The following is a 25,365-nucleotide window of genomic DNA, read 5'->3' as shown; positions in this document are numbered from 1 at the left end:
TCTCCAAAATGCACTCCCTCGGGCCTGCCACCCTCAACGAAAGCCCTTGCCCACAAGATGCGGCAGTGGCTCAAGGGACAGCTTCAGGCCTGTGAATTACGAGGTGACAAAATAGCAAGCATCCGGTGCACCCAGGCCAGCAGCCTGCGGAGCGCAAGACCTCTTTGGGCGGCAGGAGCTAATTCAGAGCGGGGCTCCTGCCAGCTTCAAGGGGAGGAAAGGAACCTCTGCTGGGGGGGTGGGAGTGGCCTGGTGGGGGGACAGGTGTTTTCCGGACAGATCAAAGGGATAAATGCTTGGCGGGCTTAGCAGCAAAAAACCGACAAAGGGCTTCAAGCAACCTCTTGGGAACTGGCTTTATATTCAGACCAGTGGTGTCCTGGCAAAGACTCCCATCTTCAGGCATTTCTCTCAAAGGGCCTGTTCTGTTGCCACCCCCCTCTGCCCCCCTGCCCCTTAGCCGACTCAGGGAACGCAGAAGAAGAGGAGGCTGCGGGGTTTTAATGTCCCATGACAAACAGGGTGTGCATAACAGCGGCCCGCAGCCCTCCCAATTTTGAAAATGGATAAAACAGTGGCGATGGTGACTTAGAGCTGAGCCACACCAGAAGGTTCCATTTGGGCCTCAAATCCCACTAACTGGGAGGTTGGCATTTGTTTTGTTCTTCACTGGTTCCCAGTCTCAGCACAACAACACGCAGAAGTCGAGCCGCCCACCCTCACAGTGGGAGCCTTGGAAACACCTCCACGTGGGCCCCAAGCCCAAGGCCGCCCAGGACGCCAGTCCCGGGGCAGCCGTTGGACCAATCAATCCCTTCAGCATTTGTGCTCTGAAGCCGTTGCCATGGCCACGGAGGCCCTGGCTGTTATATGCTTTATGACCTCGAGGAACGATTCCTGTTTACCAACTCAGGAGAGGCTGCACGGGATCACAGGGGGAGCACTGGGCTGGGAGTCGGGGGGCCTGGACTCCCTTGGCCCTGACAGTCACCTACTGTGTGACCCTGGGCGAGTCTCTTCCTTTCCCTGAGCCTCAGCTCCCTTGTCTAGAAAGAAAGGAGGGGACTGAGAAGTCCCCAAAGCCTCTTCCAGTGACAGCTGCCCATACTCAGACCATTGCCGGAGGCGTTCAAGCCATGAAGGGTATTTTGCTGGCCGGCAGCTCCCAGAGCTGCCAGAGGATGAAGGAGCCTGCAAATATTGCTGCTGTTGTTCTTGTTCTTATTGTTGTTCATGTGATTTCTAAGGCTGTGAAGGCAGGGCAAGGGCTGCAGGCTGAAAACAGAAGGCCGGGCCTGGCAAGATGGTTTGGGAACTTTCCACTGCAGGGTCCAGGGACAGCGGAAATTCCCCAGGTCCTCAGCAAAAGCCACCCCTGGGCCTGGACCACAGTGAGGCTGGGAGGCAGATGGAAGGCAAGCACAGCCCCCACCACACTCACCAGCCCACAGAGCGGCCCAGAGGCCACCCTCCCTCCAGCCAGCCTGAAGATGCCAGGGGAGAAAAATAAAACCAGCCCCCAGACCAGCCCCCACTGGAAAGGGAGGCCAGCTCTGCTCGGAAGGAGCGGCAGTGAGGTGATGTCTGGCTTCTATTCCATATCATAAATAAGTTATTAACCCAGGGCAGACAGTAAGGCACAGCCATGAGGAAACTAGGGAGGTGAGACTGCAAGATCAGACTGCCTTGAGGACTGGAAAACCAGCCAGGACCTTGACCCTGGGACACTCAGACAGAGGCCCCAATGGGATGGGGCCTTCCGGAAAGCAAGAGCACCAGAATGGGTGTCCAGGGGTCTGGAAACGAACCCACTGTGGATCTTGCCTGAGTTTCTATATTTATGCCAAAAGATAAATAATAATAATAACAGCAAATGCTACCATTTACTGTTCTGGGCACCATAGCAGCACTTTTAAATGCCTGATTTCTAATTAACAAACTGTGGTAAGGGGGTTCCTGCTGTGGCTCAGCAGGTTAAGAACCTGACATAGTGTCCATGAGAATGCAGTTCCATCCTGGCCTCCCTCAGTAGGCTAAGGATCCAGTGTTGCCACAAGCTATGACAGAGATCACAGATGCCACTCAGATCCAGTATTGCTGTGGCTGTGGCATAGGCTGGCAGCCTGGGAACTTCCATTTGCCATGGGTGCAGCCTTTAAAAAAAAAAAGAACTACAGTATGGATGCCTACTTCACAGACACAGGAAAAAATAACCAACGGCAAATGGGCAGAAGATTTAAACAGACATTTCTCCAAAGATGACATACAGATGACAAGTAGGCACATAAAAAAGATACTCAATATCACTAATTATTAGAGAAAGGAAAATAAAAACTACAATGAGGTACACCTCACACTGGGCAGGATGGCCATCATTAATAAGTCTACAAATAACAAATGCTGGAGAGGTTGTGGAGAAAAGGGAACCCTCCTACATGGTTAGTGGGAATGTAATTTGATACAACATTATGGAAAACAGTATGGAGGTTCTTCAGAAAACTAGATATAGAATTACTATATGATCCAGCAATGCCACTCCTAAGCATATATCGGGACAAAACCATAATTCAAGGAAATACACACACTCCTATGTCCACAGCAACACTATTCACAATAACCAAGACATGGAAACAACCTAAATATCCATTGACAGATGAATGGATACAGAAGATGTAGTACACATACACAATGGAATACTATTCAGCCATGGATGCAACTAGAGACACTCATACTAAGTGAAGTAGGTAAGAGAAAGACAAATATCATATGATACCACTTATATGTGGAATCTAAAATATGACACAAATAAACCTATCTACAAAACAGAAACAGACTCTGTTTTGTAGATAGAGTCTAGAGAACAGACTTGTGGTTGCCAAGGGAGAGAGGGGAGGAAAAGGGATGGACTGGGAGTATGGGGTTAGTAGATGCAAATTATTTCATTTAGAATGGATAAACAACAAGGTCCTACTTAGCACAGGGAACTATATCCAATCTCCTGGGATGGACAATGATAGGAAAGAATATAAAAAAGAACGTATATCTGTATATCTACATCTATCTACATATGTGCATGTATGTATAACTGAGTACTTTGCTGTATAGCAGAAATTGGCACAACACGGTAAATCAATTATACTTTTTAAAAAAGTAAAGTATGCTGATTAAGGCAGAGTTGATAAATATTGGAAACATGACTAAAACAAATCAGAGACTGATCATTAATTAAAAAAGAAAAAAAAAGAAGAAGCTGAGTCTCAGAGAGGTCAAGTCACTTGCCCAGGGTCAGTATGAGAGAATGACTGCAAAGATGGCTAAAATAATTCCTCCCGCCCCTGCCCACATGACTCTTTGAAGTAAGACTTTGTCACCCTTCTCCTCGAGAGTCCATTCCCCACTCTTGGAACACCCAGTCTGGCCTGCGGCTCCCTCCAACCAAGAGAATGCATAGAAGCAACATCATGCAACGTCCAAGACTAAACTTGTAGAGGTCTTGCAGCTTTGGCCTTCACCCTCTTGGTATGCTACCCTGAGACGGCAGTGAAAGAAGCTGGTCTTGCCTCCTGGAGGAGGTGAGGCCAGAGAGAGGAGAACTGAGGCCACCCAACCCATAGCCAGCACCAACACTGGACATGTGAATGAGGCCAGCCTGGACCTTCCAGTCTCGCCCCCTCTCCAGGGAGCAACCAGCAGAGGAAGCCCCCAGACAACCTACAGACCTGGAGAAAGAAAATGTTATTTTAAGCTCAGCAGTTTTAGGCTGGTCTGTTTCACAGCTGTGGATAACTGATCAGTCACTCACTTCCCCCCACTGCCTATCTCCCCAGGAAAACCTGGGCTGCCTGCCACCCAGGATTTGGCTGGGGTGAAGGTGCCTCATGCTGACCGCTGCCCCTGCCTGCAGTCCCCACACCATAGCCCCGCAATAAGGAAGTGGACATGGGGGACACACGCTACAAAGAACAAGGAGGGCTGCAGGTTATTATTAAATACCATAAATGTGAGAAATACCATAAATATGGTTGGAACCCCTTGTACTGCAATAGTAGGTAGCTTATCAGTGCTCTCTGATGTGAAACCCGAGCCGCCTCTGGTTCCCCTCTGTGGGGCTGCTTTCTCTGTAGAATGGGCCAAGTCCTGCTTGCTCAGTGCCTGGGACTGTATTACGTACGACTGGCCCGTAGTAACCCTAGATGCCTTCCAGGGGACGGACATACTGAGAGGTGCCAAGGGAGCATTCTGTTAACAATCTGTGGGCCCCTTCCCTGATCAGGCCCTTGACCAGGTCCTGGGGATGCAGGGGTAAAACTCTCCCTCTCTCCCTGTGCTCCAGAACCCACGGGTTAAGAGAGGCTGACACGCACAGTAGACAGCGTGGAACAAGACAGACCACACTAAACCCCAGTGTTTGGTAGGTGGCCTGGAGGTGGGTACTGAGAAGGAGAGGTGCTCAGGAAAGGCTTCCCAGGGGAGGGGACATTTAGACTGGGTTTTAAAGCATCAATAGGAGCTTTTAAAGTCAAAAGGTAGGAATTACGGGCATCTGCAGGGAAAGAAATCCTGTGTCTTTGCAGGATTCAGGAAATGGAAAGTCTTCCCAGCTCTCCATGGGAGAGCGGAGCAAGGAAAATGTTTGGAGAAGCTCTGCCTCACCGTGGAGCTTAGACTTGCCCCTGTGGCCATAGGGAGCCATGGGAGGTGTGTAAGCAGGAATCACATTAGTATTGGGGGAAGATGCTAATCTTTCCAGTTGTATGCTGGCTCAGTGCTGTTGTAGCAGATTTGCCTGTGGCTCACTGATGTCTTTGTGCCAGTGTCTGTCCTTGCCCTGGGGTTGCTCCTTGCGGGCTGGGGAGTGAGTGGGCTTTCCCTGAAGCTCCTTGAGAATCCCCGGCTCTTGCCTTGCCGTCTGTGCCCGCCCTGGGATATAGAATGGGAGGCCTGGAGTTTCAGAGATGCCCTCACGCAACCAACCAGCAGGCCTGTCCCCATGCATCTTGGCCTGGGGGCTGCCAGCCCTCACACCCCGGGAGGAGCTGGGGATATCTGGCGCCAAGTTGGTGCAGAGCCTGCTTCCTTGCTCTGCCTGCCTCTCCAGCCTCTATGGTGGCTCCTGTTCTGCGGCCCCTCCCCACCTCCCCAGCCTGGCTGGTGTGCTCATACCTCACTTTGCAGCGACAGCTCCAATTCGACCCCTAGCCTGGGAACCTCCATGTGTTGCAGGTGCGGCCCTAAAAAGACAAAAAATACAAATAAAAAAATGAAGTGTAGAATTTATCGTTTTTAGTATCTGCAGAGTTGTGCAACCACCACCACAATCAATTTAGGACGTTTCATCAGCCCATAAAGAAAGCCTGGCATATGTAAACTGTCAATCCCCAATACTCTCCCTCCCCAACTTGGCAGGCATTAAAATCCCATTTTAAAGACAAAAGGACTGAGCCTCAGGAAGCTTCTGGGACTTGCATGACAGGCAGGGTGTAGGAAGCAGGGCTGGGACTCTGCCTCCCCTGCCCTCTCCCCTTATCGCCTGCCAGGGGTCTACTCTGTAACCAGTTAAAAATGCACGTTCTGCAGAGGGTGGAAAACAGAACCAGATGGTGACAAATCTTACACGTGCGGCAGCTTCCGTGCCAGGCTCATGACTCACAGAGGCACTGAAGGCAAAGCGGGGAACACGAGGCAGCCCAGCCCCCATCACCCCAGTGGAGGGGCAGCGACAGCAGTGGGGCAAGTGGCCTCCAGGAGGCTGGCAGTCTGGGTTCCAGATGGTATGGGGGCCTCACGTTGCTGACCCATTCCTGCACTCATAACCCCGCCAGGACCCACAAAGTACTGGCCCTCACCCCATGTCTCCATGTGACTCCCGGGTATTCAGAGCCACAATTGCAAGCAGAGGCTCTGTTCTGCACCTGGCCTCCAGCTGGGGGTCCTGAGATGACCCAGGCCTGCATGCCCTGAGGTTGGGGGGGTGGTCACAGGAGCACTGGGGGGACCTCTGCATGGACTGGCCAAGCTCCCTAAGAGAGCAGACTGCCCCCCGCTGCCTGGGCACATTCCCAAGTTGGGACCCCAGCGTCTGAAAGCTGCCCCCAACCCAGAGGGAACACTCTGCAGGTACAGCTAGGCCTCCCCACACCCTGTATTTTCCTCCCTAACACTCTCAGGCCTGCCCTGGCTCAGTAGTTCTCTCTGCTGGCCAAGGGCCCGGCACTTTCTTTCATGTTTATTATGTCTGAAGTTTTGAGCCAACACCACCTCCTCCAGGAGCTTTCCCTGATGCCCTAACCAAATAACCGGGTCCTCCCGCTGCTGCCTCACATAGGACTGGAGCTGTCTGCTTTGATGTCTGGGACCCCATTACCTTCCAGGCTCATCCAGGGCAGGTGTCCCAGCTTCATTCCTGGGTCCCTTCTCCAACCCCCTCTCCCCGCTATGATACACCAGGCCCTCCAACAGCGCAGGTGGGAAGTGAGTTAAGGGCCCCTTCCTCAGTTTCAGGCATGATTTAATCTCAGCACAAAGACGCTGCCCAGTGTCTATCCCAGGGGCCGTGACTACGGGATGGCAGGAGAAGTGGAAGGGGTCACGGTCATTGACTCCTGCTGCAAGTTCCAGCTGGAAATGAGGATCATTGAGTCACCCGTTGAGACATAGTGCCTCTCACCAGAGCAGCTGAAGTCCAAACGGCTGGAAGTCTGTCCACACAGAGGAAGGTTTGTTCACACCATCTTACAACTGGAAGGTCTGCTTGGCCTGGGGGCCGAGCTCAGGACTGGCATCTTTCCTCGCTGCACCTGCAGCCCCACCAGCCTGGCATGGAGCAGGCCCCAGGCCTGGCCAGGAAGGGAGGTGTCAACGATTTACAGCAGCCTGGTTTCAAATCCTCCAGCGAGGCCTGCCCCATGTCACAAAGCACCAAGGCCAGAACAAAAGGGGCTCTGAGCTCATCCATTCCCAGCTCCATGATACACCCAGGATGCAAATGAGGCCCAGAGAAGGATGGCAGCTTACTCAAGGACACACAGTCATGTCTCCCAACTCCCGGCTCAGACTCTCTTCAGGTAACAGGCTGATGCATCCCCACCCTGAGCCTGCTCTCCTAGCCTGCCTTTCCTTCAAGGTCAGAAGACCCACCTGCCCAGTGTGTCTTCTAGGATACCCTTCCTGGCCCCTCTCCAGCATGGTGCTATCTCACTGGCAAGCTCTTTCCTCTGCCCAGAATGCCCTCCCCACCCTCTGGCCCCAGAAAACTTCTCTTCATCCCTCAAAGCCCAATTCAAACATTACCTTCTGTAAGACAAAGATAATAATCACTCCCATTTACCAAATACCCACGCCCACTGTGTTATGGGAAACCAAAAAAAAAACTATTTTTTTTTGGTCTTTTTGTCTTTTCTAGGGCCATTCCTGCGGCATATGGAGGTACCCAGGCTAGGGGTCAATTTGGAGCTGTAGCTACCGGCCTACACCACAGCCACAGCAATGTGGGATCCAAGCCACATCTGCAACCTACACCACAGCTCATGGCAAATCCTCAACCCACTGAGTGAGGCCAGGGATCGAACCCGCAACCTCGTGGTTCCTAGTCGGATTCGTTAACCATGGAGCGATGACAGAAACTCCGAAAACCAAAAATTAATGTTAAAACAACTTGGGGGGTGCTTCTAGCTTAGTGCCCAAGTTGTTGAGGGTAGGGAACTGACTCTCTGCAAAGTAGGGTAACAGCAATAACTGTGGACACACCTTACACAACTGAAATGCTTTACAAACTATAAAGTCCTGTGCCAACAGAAGCTCTCTCTATTAGCTTCACATTTCCTCCCCGTGACTCAGTTTCCCCATCTACACCTTGGATGAAGCTAAAGGATACACATTAACGGTATGTGTGCTGTACCCAGGCTATGGCAAAGCGTCATGATTGTCAGTGTAATAAATAACAAATTTATGTCATTTTCGTTTTCTTACATTTCCCCATGGACCGTGCTAAGTCCTTTTTTTTTTTGGAACAAATGACTTCAGCATTGGAGATGTGGAAGGAGATGGGGTTAAGATCCAGAGACCATGTAAAGATACAGAGTTAAATCTCATCAGAAAGGCAGCACTGTGGCCTTTGAGTCCAAAGGGGCTCAGTTAGGTCACTCCGAATAGCCCTTGCTCTCACGGGACACAAGGCAGTTTTCCAGAGTGGGCTGGAAGTGAGGAACTCCCTGCCTTGGGCCGGGGGGACCCTGTGCTGGGCTGGGGTCCCTGTCAGGGACCTAGCTGGGGAGACCCCTGGGAGCTAGACTTAGGGAGCAGCCTCTGGAGACAGCCGGGGGCACAAGCAGGGGCCCAGCCTGAGGCTCAGCTCGTGAGGTCCACCCTGGCCTCTCAACAAAGGCTAGGGGACCAGGTGAGCCACTCCCTGAGCCTCAGTTCCACTACAGAACAGGCTTCCAGAAGCCACAACCATGGATAGCCTCCAAGGCCCGACCCAGCTTCTGCAAAGGTCACACAAAGCCAGGGGGCAGTGAGCACTGCCCCTCTTTGGATGAATGAGAAGAGTAAAGCCCAGAGAGGGGGAGTGACAGGCGCAGATCACACAGCCGATGAGGCCACCAAAAGTCAGCCACGTTGGCTGAGCACCCAGCACGCAGTGACCACGTGTCAAGGGCTGCTGAGCTGGTTCAATGACAAGGAAGTTTCAAGGGTGCAAAAGAGATGGGCAGTTCCTTAGTAATGACGATAGTCATCCACTCATGCTTTTAGGTTCCCATGGACGTTTCTGGAGATAGTCAAAGAAACAGCAGAGCAGCTTTGTCACTGAACAGCTTACAGCACCCACGGCTGATGACTGCAGGAGGTCAGCCTGTCATTCAGCCAAGCCACCAGCGAGCACTGGTGCTTGCCGTCTCTCCACCTGCACGGACCCCGCACCTCTGGGTGATTGCTCACATCACTCGGGATTGTCAACCAGAACTTGTGGCCGCAGCACAGCGCTAGCCACAGGCTGACCAAGGGCTCTTGCTGAGGAGCGTCCTGGGGCTGCTGAGCCAGGGCGGGCCAGCAGCCAAGGCTCACCCTGGCATCAGGACAAGGTCTCAGCCTTCTCCAGCTGTCCTTACAACCTGCATTCCTCCACAGAACCCTTGCATTCCAAGTGATTTCAGAGCAAACCCAGCTCTGAAAACCAACCACTGCCTAGACCATGTTTCTCCATGGGGGGAGGAGGAGCTCTAGTGCCCCCAATGGGGCAAAAATTCATTCTTCAGAAGGCAAAAAAATTACTCCTTTCCAAATACAAAGCACAGCTATACACAGAATTCATAAACAGATATCCAGTATATCTGTGGTATTAAAATTTCATTGAAGAGTGATTAGGAAAAAAATGTCTAAAAAGGTTTCTCGTGGAATGGATGATGAAAAAAAGGAGGGAGAAACCCTGGTCCAGATCAAGGTAGCCGGGGCATTCAGTGGGAAGACACCTCTTAAAGTTGGGAAAACTGTACAAAGGGCTCCCAGCCCTGCCCCTCAGGAAAGACCCCCACCCCCACCTCCTTACCACCCACTCCTGACTCCTCCCCTTTCAAGCGGAAAGGCAGAGGGGCAAGCAGGTCCTTTCCAGGACATCGGCTCGTCCCTGGCAAAGTAGAGACCCGGGAAACAGCAGCCATCAAGGCTCTGGGGCTGCCGCACAGGCTCACGAGGGCCTGACACATCAAGGATGGAGCCACAGGAATGGGATCCAGCCTGAGTTGAGTGTGAGAAGGAGAGCTGTTTGGTTTACAGCATGGAGCCAACTAGCAGGGGCTTCCCTGTGCCTGGGAGGAGGAAGCAGGTCCTGAGAAAAGGAACTCAGAGCAGAGAGTCACAGACGAGCAGGCTGGCTTCAGGACTAGAGATGGTGGGGCATGAGGAAGAATAGAGAAGTAAAAACAATAATAGCAGCTGGTGCCGACAGTCTTGACCACGTGCCAAGCAGGTGCCAACCACCGGCCGCGCTGCCTGGCGAGGGAGGTCATATTTTCATCACCAGCACGTCAGCTCCAGGAGGCCAGGGGCTGTGTCTATCTCAGGCACAGCACCCGGACAGTGCTGGGCACGTGGAGCACACACAGGAAGTATGCGCCAAATGAATAAATCCCCGCTTCACACAGAAGGGAAAAGATCATGGGAAGGCAAGTGACTTATCAAAGTCTCTTGGCTAGTGAGTGGCACAGACAGGATTCAACCCCAGCAGAGCCCACCCTCCGCAGGCCTGCAGGTGTCTACACTCAGAGACCCCTCACAGGTAAGCTGTGGTCCCGGTGGGTCAGCACACAGTAAGGGGATGAACAGGATAAGGTGCCATCCAATCTCAGCCACTGGTAGGGTGTGAACCTGGAGTCAGGGGGGGCATGGGGCATGCAGGGTTCTCTCTGGAAGGCAGCGCGGTCCCCAGCTTGGCCCAGACTGCAGGCCGTGCCCACAGGAATCCCAAACACATCCGAGCCAAGGAGGAAACCATAACGATCTGGTTTGGGAGGGGGATGGAGTGGGGCGGGAGGATGAGGGATGGGGGTGCAGCTTGATGAAAGGCTTGTCCCTTACCAATCCATCGCAGTTGCTGATGGCGACAGCCGCCCCTGGCATGCCCGTGACACCCCCGGTGTAGACACACTCCCTCCGCAAGGGCTGTCGGAACAGCTCCCGGAAATCCTCCTGCCACTCCACCGAGGCTCCGGGTACCACCAGCCGCCGGTTGGGCCGCAGGTGTAAGTGCAGTTCCTCCCCAAAAACAGTGACATTGAAGTAGAGGGAGGAGCGGCCCACCCTGCCCGGCTGCAAGGTCACTCCTTTGGGGCGCAGTGGGCTTCGAGCCACCCGCAGGTGACCAGAGTGTGACAGAGGTGCAGGTGGCCGGTCCGCCTCTGTACTCCCTGCAGAGGCTGCTGCTGGCCCAGATACCACGTGGGAGAGGAAACGTCCCCGAAAATCTGTGCTGCAGGGCACTGTCATACCATAGTCACTGAGCTTTCTTGAGAGGCGCAGCTCTGTTGGACACAAAGAAAGAGTTATTTCAGTACCATCTGTGCAGAGAGAGGCAGGGAGGTGTAAATCCCATGGGGGCAGATCGGCAACCTTGAGCATCACCTTGGAGAGACCCCTTAGCCTAAGAGCATCCATTTCTCATCTAGTACTTCCTGAGCGTCTGGATCTCTGCACATGGATGACCGGTGTTCAAGTTCATAAATTGCTGGATGTAAATTGCTCTCTATAGTTCCCAGGTCCTTGCTACACTTAGCAGAGGAAAACAATCGATGCCAAACAGAGTCCTGTCACTCTAGCAACAAGCCTTCCAACCTTGGCACTACGGAGGAAATTCCCCGAAAGCCCCTCGGGCAGAGAGGGATGGCTGAGTGTGCCCAAACTCCCCCGCCCCCCATGCATTGAAGTCACCAGCCCAGTCTGGGGTAGGGCCCTCCTCGCTGAGCTCCTGGAACACAGCTGGCAAAACAAACACACCTAGAAACCCAGGGGATCCTGGGCACGTGTCAAGGAGAGAGGAGGAGCCAGAGAGGGAAGGGATGGAATACAGGTTCTACATTTTTCCAAGTTTAGAAAGAAAACTTTTTTAAGCAGCACAGTGGCTGCGGAGATTTCTACATGGCCCAGCCCCAAGCCGGGTAAATATAGATCTTCAAAAATAAAAGGAGACTTGCAGGGGTGACCTGCCCACTCGGACTGAATTAAGTGTGAGGTCATGGCCCCATGCTCCAGGCTGCATGCCAGCGGCCCGTCCTCACACAGCTCTCGCTGAGCCCAGCCAGGCCGGGCAGGAATGACAGCTCCCTGGCTTCCAGGCCTAGTGATTCATGGAAAGGAGTTTAGGAGGAATTTTCATTTCCACACACAGCTCTATCTCTTGTCTCCCCAGCCAGCCCTTCACCGCACAGATAAAACCTAGAAAATGATGTGTCCTGAAAATCCCTCATGGCCAAGGCTGTTATTGGTAGGGGAGGATTAACTCTCTTCTGGTTTGACCCATAATGGCAGAAGACCCTCAAGACGTCAGCAAGAGGGATCTGGCTGAGTACATGAACAGAGCTCAAAGACAAGGAGGCACTCTGCCTGGAAATGACCAGAGGGGCCCCCGCCCCCCCCCGCCCCTGCCCATGCTCAGAGCCATCAGGAGGGCACCCCACACTGCAAGGTGAGGGTGGAGTGTGTGTGAGAGGGAGTCTGCATAGCACAGTGTGAGAATGCTGGGAAGGAGGGAGGTACGTGTGTTTCTGTGCAGGAATACGGGTGCCCGTGTTCGCTGGCGTGTGGGGCAACCACCTGCTAGCCTGATTCTGTGTGAGGGACAAACACACGCACATACGTGTACACATGCGTACAAACTGGAGTTAGAGAACACACTGAAAGAGAAAAACACACAGGAGAGAGGGCGAGGGAAACAGAGAAATTAACAGAGAGACAAAGAGACAGACACACGGCCCTTAAGAAAAAACTCCTATCTCCAAATCCTCTCCTGGGCTCTCTCGTGCCAGAAAGGGACAGAAATCACCGGACAGCGTCGGTGGCACCGGGGTAAGGAAAAAAAGAGCTCAGCCCCAGTGTGCGCACCGCCTCCCATCCTGACACTCTGAGGCCGCCCTGACCCTCGCGCACCCTGGACCCCGCGCGCCCGACCCGCACGCACCTGGGGTCCGGCTACCCGCGGCAGCGGCGCAGAGCGCACAGTGCAAGAGCAGCAAGCAGGACAGCAGCGCGCAGAGAGAAGCCATGTGGCCGCTTGGGCGCGCCAGCCGGGCAGGCGCCGAGCCCCGGGCTCCGGGCTGCGGGCGAAATGGGGCGCACTCAGGGCTCGGGCTGGCCTCCGCCTCCTCTGCCGCCGCCTCCTGCCTCGCAGCCTCCCGCCGCCCGCTCCTGGCCCCCCGTGCGGCGCCGCCGCCTAGACCGCTGGCTCCGGGCGCCCGAGGCTGCCGGCGGGAGAGCGGAGCGGTCGACGCGCCAGCGCCCCCAGTGCCAACTGCCGGCGGGTCTGTCCGCCAGCGCCTTGACGCTCCAGTACGCTGCAGGAGCCCGGCTAAGGGACTACGGGGCGGGCCGGGGGTGGGCACACTGGAGGGGCGGGGCCGGGCGCGGGTTGGAGCTGGGGGCGCAGCGCGCCCGGGGGCGGGGCGCGGGCCTGGGGAGCGCGGCCCCAAGGATCGGAAGTGCCACGCGGAGCCAGAGCTGGGGCTCGGGGAGCCCTGGACGAGTGTCCCCCTCAGCCACATGGGCTCCCGCGGGACGAGGGGCCTTACTTGCTTTCCCAGGCTCCTCTGTCCCCCTTGCTTGACTGCGGCGGGACCCCTCTCCAGAGCCACTGGGCTGATGGGATGTTCCACTCCTTTTGGATGGGGAGACAGTGAACGCCCCCACTCCCAGACCCCCACCCTCCGCTCCAAGAGAGCATCTCCTTTCTCTCCTAGTGGTCTTGATGCCCCCAGCCACCTTCCACACCTTGGGTCTACTCAGTTTGCAGACTACAGCTCCCTGGGCCCCCAAGTGCCGTGACTGGCCTGTATTCCAGTCAAGAGCAGGGCGAGGGGAAGTGAGAAGAGAGCCTGGCTTTACAGTCAAACAGCTCAGATTGAAATCCTAGCTCTGAGCCTCGGTTTCTTCAATCTGTGACATGTGTGTTAATGATAACACATAGTATGTGTTCAATAAATAATAAATGTCTTCCAATTCCACCCCTGGCACTGCCGCACCACACACACAGCCTAAGGTGGGAAAAACTGAGTCTGAGAGATGACAGTGGGTGCTGGTTTTGCAATGTTGCTGAGACCCATTTAACAGTCAGGGCAAACGGCCCAACTCCCGCTTTACTCTATAAATGGGTTCCTAACAATCTGTAAATGCACTGTAAATCTAGAAGTGGGAATTGGAGAAAGGAGTTTTGTATTTTGTTTTTGAGACCAGTGGAATAAAAGAATCTTTCTGTAAAGTGTAAGAAGACCCTTAATCTTTCAGCTTCTGAGTTCAGAGATTTTGTTGCAGGACCTTCATAAAGGGAGGCCAACTTAACGGATGCAAATTCTCTGACCAGACTTCTCTTGGGAGCCTGAAAGAACTTCTGGGTCCCCTGAAAGAAGACTTGGGTTCCTGCCCTCTTTTCCCCACACGAGGTCTCCCAGTTTGCACCCTCCCTAGGCTCTGGATGGGTTCCCACTTTGTGGGCAGGAAGCTGGAATTCATCCTCATGGCCCCAGGACCTGACTCAGGGCCTCTGGAGAGGCAGCACTCGTGGAATGAGTGAAATGATGTCAGGGTTTGGGAGGGCCAGTACACTTATGAAGAGGGTTCAGAGAGCAGAAGTGATGTGTCCCAGGTCACACAGCTCATTCGCAGCAGAGCTGGCATCAGAACCCAGCATCTAGTGCCAAGCAGGAGGAGAAGACCAGAAGAGGGGCCAGGCAACTATTCTAAGCTAGACTCTGCCAAGTACAGCCTAAGTGACCAAGGGTAAGTCATTTCCCTCCATGGGGGTATCAGAGCTCATCTGTCAAAGTGGAAATGCTGAGGATCACGGGAGTCACAGATGGAAACTTTCAAGTTCCTTGGAAAGGCAGAGTGAGTCCCATCCCAAGCAACATCAGAGCAGTCAGTGATTTGAAATGGCAACTCCAAACTATATATTAAGTTGGGGAAGAATAGAGTTCTGGTTCTTTAAGATCCGTGAAGTCAAGGGCCAGACTGTGGGTTTGTTTGGGTTTTTGTTGTTGTTATTGTTTTTTTTTTGGGGGGGGTGGTTTTTTTGTTTGTTTTTTGGGGTTTTGTTTTGTTTTGTTTTGTTGGTTTTTAGGGCCACACCTGCGGCATATAGAGGTTCCCAGGCTAGAGATCGAATCAGAGCTGCCTGCCACAGCCACAGCCACAGCAACATGGGATCCAAGCTGCATCTGTGACCTACACCACAGCTCATGGCAATGCCAGATCCTTAACCTGCTGAGTGAGGCCAAGGATCGAACCCGCATCCTCATGGATACTAGCCAGATTCGTTTCTGCTGAGCCACGATGGGAACTTCCCAGATTGTGGTTTTGTGTGTGAGAGCTGATGAAGCAAGGATGTGAGGGGTACACACATGTGTGTCAGTGGGAACTTGCATGAGAGGCTGTGAACCGTCGCCACGCTGGCCCTCCACAAACCCATTAAATGAACTCAGGAAAAAACAGCCTGCCTGCCTTCTCAGGGGCTCAGTTTTCCCAGCTGCAGAGTGGGGGCCCTGGGCAGCAGATGGGAAAAGCCATGGCATGTAATTGCTAATTTTCTCTCTCTGCAGGACCAACCCAGAGAAGCTTGCCTAGAAAATTCAGGGGCCTGAGCCCCCTCCCTGGACTCCACCCCATACTTCCTGCCTTAGACTCAGTAAGTCAAGAGGGAGCGACTACAGTTGGGACCCCAGAGCTTGACTCACAAACTGTGGGCCGGGGCCTTCCCCGGAGCCAGTCTTGGCAAGCAGTGAGCAAAACCTCACGCTGGCTCTCCATCCCCACCCCCTTCCCTGGGGCTACAATGGTTGCTTTTGTTGGCAACTGTTGTGTGTCCAGGCTCTTTTCTACTGAGGAAGCCTTTGTTAGGAAGAGGGGACATGGGAGCATAGCTCAGAGCCGGGGCCAGAAGGTGGAGGAGATGGCTGGGTGGCCGGCCCCATTTCTGGAGATGATCAGAACCAAAGCAAAGCAATCTATGGGCGTCTGCTGAGACCCTCGGGAGGAAGGCAAGTTCTGGGTTCCCAGTCTCTCACCTGAGATTCTGCACAGGGGAAAATGGCTTGGATGTGCCTCCTGCTTACAGCCCTCTGACATTTGTCCAACATCCCACCCATCCGAGGCCCTGGCAGGGGAGGGGAGTCGCAAATAGCTTGCACTGTACCTAGTCAGCAACAAATTGGAAGATGTGACAGGTGCATGAGGAAGCCTGCCAAGCACGGGAGACAAGTGTGCTCTGGATGAAGGAGCAGGGTCAACCACGAGCACCCCCTGAGGAGGAAGGCAGCCCCGGCCACTGGCCCAATCTCCTTTGAGCATAGACAAAACCCCCGAGACGTGAGCGGGAGGTGCCCTGGGACAGGTTCCAAGGCAGAGCCCCACCCCTAACTTGACAGGTTGCCCTGGAGAGGGAAGGGACTTGCCTCTGGTCACACAGCTGGTTTAGAGTAGGACCAGCTTCCCCAGCTTCAGACCCCAGGCACCTGCCCTCTCACCTGCAGGGGCACAGCCTCTCCCCAGACACCAGCTCTTCCCCTGCCTTGCTTCACCTTCCAAGAGGAGGTGGTTTGAGGTTTTGACCACAAAATCCGCCCTCCTCAGGGGCATTCAGAGCCACGCCCCCAAGGGTCTTTGTAGGAAAGGCCAGCAATCCCCTGGGGGATGGCAAGGGCGAGGCGTAGTGGTAGCACAGGCTCGTCACGGCTCAGGGGCCCTGGCAGGTGGCTGTCATCTGTTGAATGCCAGCTGCTGTGCTTTACATGGTACCCTGAAACACACACAGAGCGTCCCTTTCTTACAACTCCTGCTGTGACCAGAGACCCCCGGGCTCTGACATACTCAGGCGAGGAGAAAGGAGATTCTGCCCTAGCTCAGTGAGAGCTACCACCGTCCACCCAGTTTGGTAGCCAGACAGCCAGGGCCACCCAAGTCACCAGCGCATCCCCAAACCCTGTGGGGTCTGCTGCAAAGCTACTTCCATCTCAAACATGCCCACACTCCCTCCCCACCAGGTCACCAGCATCCCTTCATTAGACACTGACATTAAGTCTGTCTTAACAGATCCTCCCCCTAACTCTGGCCCCTGGACTTCTCCAGCGGGATCCGAGGACATACTAAAAACACACCTTAGGAAGTTCCCATTGTGGCTCAGCGGGTTAAGAGTCTGACTAGTATCCATGAGGATGCCAGTTCGATCCCTGGCCTTACTCAATGGGTTAAGGATCAGGCCATGAACTGTGGTGTGGGTCACAGACACGGCTCAGATCCCAAGTTGCTGTGGCTGTGGTATAGGCCCTCAGGTGCAGCTCTGATTCAGCCCCCCACCTGGGAACTTCTATAAGCTGCAGTTGCAGCCCTAAAAAGCAAAAAATAAAAATATAAATAAATAAAATACACCTTAGATCATATAGTTGCTTCTGCTGTAAAATCTCCAAAGGCTCTGTTACTCTTTGGATAAATACCAGACTCCCTAACTCAGAGTAGGAGGCTCCACGCAGGGTGGGTCCCACTGACCCACTTGCCTCCACATCCCCCCACTCCCAGCCCTCCAGGTTAGTTCCTTGTATGACCCAGGCTCATCTTGCCTCAGGGCCTTTGCACAGGCTGTCCCCTCCCCTCTGCCCTTAATGCTCTATCCTGCCTCTTTGCCCAGTCAATCCCTGCTCATCGTTTGTATACCAGTCTAATTGTCACTGCCTAAAGCCTGTCCTGCCGTCCCAGCTAGGCCACATCCCCCTGTTGTGGCACCCTCTCCATCTCCTTTACAGCACTTCTCACTACTGAATTCCACCTGATTCTCTGTGATCCACGGATTAACCTCTGCTTCCCCACTAGATCATGAGTTCCACAGGGAGCAGGGCCCTTGTCTGGATTTTCTTCCAAATTACATCCTCAGTTCCTGTCCTATATGTGGCATTTAATGGGCCCTCAATAAATATGCGTTAAATTAGTAATCAAATGAATGGGAGCTGGAGAAGGAGCATGGACAATTTGGGGAGTTAACCAATTACAAAAACTGTCTAGGGAGTTCCCATTGTGGCTTAGCAGGTTACAAATCTGACTGGTATCCATGAGGATGCAGGTTCGATCCCTGGCCTTGTTCAGTGGGTTAAGGATCTGGCGTTGATGTGAGCTGTGGTGTAGGTCGCAGACTCAGCTTGGATCCTGCATTGCTGTGACTGTGGTGTAGACCAGCAGCTGTAGCTCCAATTCGACCCCTAGCCTGAGAACTTCCATATGCCAAAGGCGCAGTCCTAAAAAGCAAAAAACAAAAACTGTCTAAAATAGGTAAATCTATGGAGATACTGAGGAGGTTACCGGCTGCCAGGGTTTGGGGAAGAAAGGATTGGGACTGACTGTTAACGGATATGGGGCTTCCATCTAAATCCCTACAGTAGTGATGGTTGCACAATTCTGTGAATATACTAAAAACACTGCGTTCTTCACTTTGGAAGAATGAATTTTACAGTATGTGGACGTTTATCTCAATTAAGCTGTTGAATGAAAAGAAAAGAAAATTGGGGGAGTTAAGCATTTTCCAGAATAACCAATCCAGGGGAAAACCTGAAATATACACTTGCAAGGTCTGATTCTACCATCAGCGGGAAGGTCATGAGACTCCATGGCTGGGCAGGGGTGGGAGAGAAGAGTCGGCTTTCTGTTCCCCCGGCCAGCCTTGAAAAGATATTCAAGATAGCAAAGCAACCATCACAGCTGCCCCTCGCTGACCAGGTGCTTTGCATGGTCTCCTCAGACCTCACAACAGCCCTGTGAGTGGTATCATCACAGGTATCCTTCCAGGCAGGATGCCCCGGTCAGTACCAGCAGCTACTTAATTGCAGTCTTTTTTTTTTTTTTTTTCTTCTTTGGCTGCCTGCAGCATATGGAAGTTCCAGGACCAGGGATCAGATCTAAGCTGCAGTTGCAATCCACACTGCAGTTGCAGCACCACCAGATCCTTAACCCACTGTGCCGGAGCCCTGGATCGAACCTGTATCCATCCCAGTGCTTCAGAGATGCAGCTGATCCCCTTGCGCCAGAGCAGGAACTCCGGTATCAGTCATATTTATTCCCAAGTTGGAGTCCAACCCACAGGCTTCTGAGTGCACCATGGTGCCTCATGAAATCCGCCCACCCTCCTCCCCTTGGAGGTCGCCTAGTCCATTTTGTCTTTTTTCTTTTTAAGGAACTTTTTGTTGTGAAAACAACATTCAGAAAAGTGCCATCTGCTCACTTTACAGAGGGCTGAACTGAGGCCCAGAGAGCAGAGGTGAGTTTTTCAGGCAACACGGTGAGATGGCTCAGAGACAAAAGAACAGCCCAGACTCCTAGTTCCTGGTCACATGATCTCTTGCCTCTGACCCAGGACCACAATCCCTCTGGCTATTCACCATTGATTCCCACCTCAGCCCAAAGGGAAGATGAAAAAAAGTCTGGATGTCTTCTTCCTGACACCCGAGAGCCGCTGTCCTGCCAAGAAGTTCTAGGCCCGTGGTTCTCACATCGGGGTTCCCTGGAGCAGCAGAGTCAGCATCACTTCAGCATTTGTCATAAACGCAGATTCTCAGGCCCCACCCCAGACCTGCTCAATCAGAAACGCAGGGGGTAGAGCCTGGCAATTTGGGTTTTAACAGGCCCTCCAGGGGATTCTGCTGCACATTCCTATTCGAAAATCGCTGTTATAAGCAAAGCCTTGAAAATCGGGGCCAAATTAGGACCAGAACAAACTGTGACCTTCTCCTTATTGAAGGCTGCCACCCTCACCTCCCATTCTGTCTCCAGAGTCTGGGCTGGAGTTTACCTGAGCCCCAAGTCCTGGGCAGCGCTCCGGGGCATCGGAGGATGCAGAGACCCTGCCTAGTGGCCCCTCTTCGTGTCACCCTTCTCCTTCTCTTCCCCCTGCATTCCCTCTGCACATTTTTTGGCAAATGTCTGAGGACCGTATCTAGGAGACCCGAATGGGCTAAGTTAACCACAGTGATTTGTCATGCATTACAGAACAGCTGATACCCCCGAGACCGGCTGAACCATGAGATCAGTTAGAAACAATGCTGTTTGTGCCCTGTGTGTAGATGCTGTGGGCTTGTGGTTGCTGTGTGTTGAGGAGTTCAGGGAGAAGAGGTCTCCTTGTCCCCGTGAGGAAGGCTGCCAGAAAGGCCAGCTGTCCTTTGGGAGCGCTGCTCCTGCCATTTCCTCTCCTGAAACGGTACGTCTATGACTGCACCATCAGCATCTCTCTAGCCAAAGTCCAGTGCAGTCCCTGACATTGGCCCTTTGGAGGTCCAGAGAGTGGGCAGAAAGCAGAGACCAGTTCCAATTCCTGGGGCCCCTTGGGTGTGAGAGAAGGACTCAGAGGGATTTGGCAAGGATCCATTACAAGCATGTCTTTCAATCCTGGTGTCCCCTGAGATGCCATGGGTGGCATCCTGCAGCAGAAGGCATCCGACTTCCGTTCTGTCCTTTCTCTAGATCAGCTGAATTACACGTAATAACAACAACAACAACAAAATGGTATATGGCTTAATGTGTTACCCATATAATAGGGAACACGGGAGCAGGCCCACTCCGGTCTGGTTAACTGGGTGACCCAACAGAATCCTCCAGCACCCCCATTCCTTCCTTCCTCTTTCCCCTCTGCCATGTTTGGCGGTTAGTCTCATCCTCAGGCTTGTCCCCTTTTAGTCGCTAGATGGCTACATTAGCGCCAGGCAACATATGTTCACCAGATGCCGTGATCACCAGAGGCAAAGGGAGAGGACGTTCTTTCTCGTCCCTGCTTTTGAAAAATTTTACAACGCAAATTTTCAAACACACACAAAAGAAGACGGACTAGTACAAAGACATCCCCCCACCCATATTTACCCAGAATGCAGCTTCAGTCCTTATCAGCACATGGCCAGCCCCGTCTGTCTTCTTTACTCCCTCCCCTCCATACCTCCGGATATTTTAAAGCTAGTTTCAGGCATCATCTCCCATTTGGTATCAGGAGCTAATAGATAAAAGACTCTCTTCTTTTGTTGTTGTTTTTTTGTTTTGTTTTTTTTGGTTTTTAGGGCTGTACCCACAGCATATGGAGGTTCCCAGGCTAGGGCTCCAATTGGAGCTACAGCTGCCAGCCTACACCACAGCCACAGCAGTGTAGGATCTGAGCCGCGTCTGCGACCTACACCACGGCTCATGGCAACACCGGATCCTTAACCCACTGAAGGAGGCCAGGGATCAAACCTGCAACCTCATGGTTCCTAGTTGTATTTATTTCCACTGCGCCATGACACGGGAACTCCAAAGACTCTCTTCTATAAAAATAAGAAACAATAGAAGAGTAACAACAAAAGACCATAGCGTCTTTGTCACACCTAATGACTCCAAAGACTCTCTTCTATAAAAATAAGAAACAATAGAAGACCAACAACAAAAACCATAGCGTCTTTGTCACACCTAATGAAATTAACCATAATTCCTTAAAATCATTATATATCCATTCATTGCTAAAATCTCCCCAACTGGTCGTGCAAATTTTTTGTTTACTTTTGTTTTCAAGACTTGGTTTGTTCAAATCAGGGTCTAAACAAAATCCACACATTGCATTTGGCTGATGTGTCACAGAAGAGTCTTTTAATCTAAACCATGGGCGGGCAAATACACCTAAGGGCCAAATCCAGCCACCGCCTGTTTTGTAAATACTCCCAGCCACCTCCATTTGTTTACATGTTCTTTGGTTCATTTCATGCTACAAAAGCAGAGTGGACTAGTTTTTCCAGAGCCAGCATGGCCCACAAAAACTGAAATATTTATTATTTGGTCTTTACAGAGGTTTGCCAACCCCTAATCTAAGCAATTTCCTCTTTTTTTTTTTTTTTTTTTTTTTTTTTCATCTACCTTTTTTTGGACTGAAGAAGCCAGGACATTTGTCCCACAGAATTGTGCATTTTCTTGGGCCCCTTTTCCAAGGACCCCTTTGCAGCAATTTGCCTTCAGGGTCCAGAATTACCCCAGCCCTTTCTTTTGCCAATCCCCTGACACGGGTAGAGGGGCAGGGGCCCTCCTCCACACCACGGCTGCTCTCAAGTTCCTATGAGAAAGGAGGGAGGGGAGTGAAACCAAGGATGACTCCAACCTTCCAAAATGGGCCAGCTCAGCAAAATGCCAGAGCTGGTCTCATCTTTAAACCTCAGGGCGCCCCCTCCTCATTCCCAGGACACGGATCCTCCCCACTCCAGCTTCCAACTCATGGTCAACATCTAACAAACTCCTGGCATGCCCCCCTCCCAGCTCTATGCTGGATACGAGGATCCCAGAGGTGTCCGTAGCAGACCAATCTGTGTGTTCTATGCTCACTGCCTGGCAAGAGTCACAGACAAGGGCTTGGGTCTTCCAGGTGGGAGTGACCTGGTGGGAGGAGGGGGGAGGCACAGGCACTTGAGGGCAGAGAGCAGGGACCCCAAACCCTTGTGTGAGTCACTGGAAGATGCTTCCTGGAGGAAGTGCCCAGTGGCTGGTGGAGAGAGGTGGGCAGGGATCAGCTCTCAAGGGGAGCCTGAAAGGCTGTGTCTTGGGGTCCGGCCCATCCAGAGGGCTCTCAGCAGCCACTGGAAGCTTCTTTGAGGTACAGAAGCTGTGTTAGGGTTTAGAAAGCTAGTGATATGTAAAACCTGCTCTGAAATTCCTCACTCACACTGTGGCACCATGTACGTGAGGGTTTAGAACCCAAAGGGTTGAAAGCATTAAGATGTGTGGGAGGGGGTGCTTATCATTGCCATTCTCTATCTTTCTGAAATATAGCAAATATACATATATTAAGATGTAGATCTTTGACAGACAAAACTATAATTCAAAAAGATACATGCACCCCTATGTTCACAGCAGTACAATTCACAATAGCCAAGACATGGATATAATCTAAATATCTATCAACAAAACCCACAGGTAACATCATTCTCATTGGTGAAAAACTGAAAGCACTTTGGCTAAGATCAGGAACAAGACAAGGACGTCCACTTTCACCAATGTTATTCAACATAGTTTTGGAAGTCCTAGCCATAGCAATCAGAGAAGAAAAAGAAATAAAGGGAATCTAAATTGGAAAAGAAGAAATAAAACTATCACTGTTTGCAGATGATGTGATTCTAAACCTAGAAAATCCTAGACACTATCAGAAAACTGTTGGAGCTCATCAATGACTCTGGTAAAGTTGCAGGATACAAAATTAATACACAGAAACTGACTGCATTTCTATATACTAAAAATGAAAGGTGAGAAAGAGAAATTAGGGAAACCATCCCATAGCAAAGAATCAAATATCTAGGAATACACCTACCTAAAGAGACAAAAGACCTGTGCTCTGAAAACTATAAGATGCTGATGAAAGAAATCAAAGAAGACACAAATAGATGGAAAGATATACCATGCTCTTGGATTGAAAGATCAATATAGTCAAAATTATGATACTACCTAAGGCAATCTACAGATTCAATGCAATCCATATCAAATTACCAAGGACATTCTTTATAGAAATAGAGCAGGAGTTCCTGTCGTGGCGCAGTGGTTAATGAATCCGACTAGGAACCATGAGGTTGCGGGTTTGGTCCCTGCCCTTGCTCAGTGGGTTAACGATCCGGTGTTGCCGTGAGCTGTGGTGTAGGTTGCAGACGCGGCTCGGATCCCACGTTGCTGTGGCTCTGGCGTAGGCCAGCGGCTACAGCTCCGATTAGACCCCTAGCCTGGGAACCTCCATATGCAGTGGAAGCGGCCCAAAGAAATAGCAAAAAGACAAAAAAAAAGAAAAAGAAAAAAAGAACAAAATATTTTTAAATTTGTATAGAAACACAAAAGAGCTCCAATAGCCAAAGCAATATTGAAAAGAAAAAATGGAAAAGGAGGAATCAGGAGTTCCCGTCGTGGCGCAGTGGTTAACGAATCCAACTAGGAACCATGAGGTTGCGGGTTCGGTCCCTGCCCTTGCTCAGTGGGTTAACGATCCGGCATTGCCATGAGCTGTGGTGTAGGTTGCAGACGTGGCTCGGATCAGGCGTTGCTGTGGCTCTGGCGTAGGCTGGTGGCTACAGCTCCGATTAGACCCCTAGCCTGGGAACCTCCATATGCCACAGAAGCAGCCCAAAGAAATAGCAAAAAGGCCAAAAAAAAAAAAAAAAAAAAAAAAAAAAGAAAAGGAGGAATCAGGCTTCCTGACTTCAGACTATACTACAAAGCTACAGTCATCAAAACAGTATGGCACTGGAACAAAAACAGAAATATAGACCAATGGGACAGGATAGAAAGCCCAGAAATAAACCCAAGTACCTATGATCAACTAATCAATGACAAAAGAGGCAAGAACATACAGTGAAGGATGATAGTCTCTTCAACAAGTGGTGCTGGGAAAAGTGGACATGTAAAAGAATGAAATTAGAATACTTCCTAACACCATACACAAAAATAAACTCAAAATGATTAAAGACCTAAATGTAAGGCCAGATACTATAAAACTCCTGGAGGAAAACATAGGCAGAACACTCTTTGACATAAATCACAGCAACATCTCGTTTGATTAACCTCCTAGAATAATGGCAATAAAGACAAAAATAAACCAATGGGACCTAGTTAAACTCAAAAGCTTTTTGCACAGCAAAGGAAACCACTGAAAAAGTGAAAAGACAACCCATAGAATGAGAGAAAATCTTTACAAATGATGCAACCAACAAAGGCTTAATCTCCAAAATATATAAACAACTCATACAACTTAACAACAACCACAAAAAAAAAAAAAAAATATTGAGGCATTCCGGTTGTGGCTCAGTGGTTAGCGAATCTAACTAGGAACCATAAGGTTGCGGGTTCGATCCCTGGCCTTGCTCAGTGCATTAAGGATCCGGCATTGCTGTGAGCTGTGGTGTAGGCCACAGACACAGCTCGGATCCTGAGTTCCTGTGGCTCTGGCATAGGCTGGTGGCGGCAGCTCTGATTAGACCCCTAGCCTGGGAACCTCCATATGCCTCGGGTGCGGCCCTAGAAAAGACAAAAAAAAAAAAAAATTGAAAAATGGCAGAAGACCTAAATAGACATTTCTCCAAAGAAGACATACAAATGGCCAACAGGCACATGGAAAAATGCTCAACACCACTAATTATCAGAGAAATGCAAATCAAAACTACAGTGAGGTACCACCTCACATCCATCAGAATGGCCATCATTAACAAGTCAATAAACAATAAATGCTGGAGAGGATGTAGAGAAAAGGGAATCCTCCTTCACAGTTGGTGGGAATGTAATTTGGTGCAACTACTAAGGAAAACAGTATGGCGGTTCCTCAAAAAACTAAATATAGACCTACCACATGATCCAGCAATCCCTCTCCTGGACATATAACCAGACAAAACTTTCACTGGAAAAGATACATGCATTCCTACATTCATTGCAGCACTATTAATAATAGCTAAGACATGGAAGCAACCTAAATGCCCTTCAACAGATGAATGGATTAAGAAGATGTGGTGTGTATATGCAATGGAATACTATTTAGCCATTAAAAAGGATAAAACAGCAACATGGATGGAACTAGAGATTCTCATACTAAATGAAGTAAGTCAGAAAGAGAAAGAAAAACACCATATGATATCACTTATATGTGGAATTTAAAATGTG

The 25,365-nt window shown here is 51.2% G+C and overlaps 1 protein-coding gene across 1 annotated transcript in view; it reads right to left on the bottom strand.

Moving 5' to 3' along the window:
- ADAMTS14 (ADAM metallopeptidase with thrombospondin type 1 motif 14) overlaps window positions 1-13,036 on the bottom strand; it is a 92,100-nt gene extending 79,064 nt beyond the window's left edge. Inside the window, 2 exon segments of the mRNA XM_013990433.2 lie at window positions 10,573-11,015; window positions 12,668-13,036. Of these exon segments, the coding sequence (XP_013845887.2) occupies window positions 10,573-11,015; window positions 12,668-12,752 (528 nt within the window). The 5' untranslated portion in view covers window positions 12,753-13,036.

This window comes from Sus scrofa, chromosome 14 (assembly GCF_000003025.6).
Source record: "Sus scrofa isolate TJ Tabasco breed Duroc chromosome 14, Sscrofa11.1, whole genome shotgun sequence".
Lineage (NCBI taxonomy): Eukaryota > Metazoa > Chordata > Mammalia > Artiodactyla > Suidae > Sus > Sus scrofa.
Note: the sequence above shows the minus strand (reverse complement) of the source record. Positions and strands in the feature narration are given on the sequence as shown.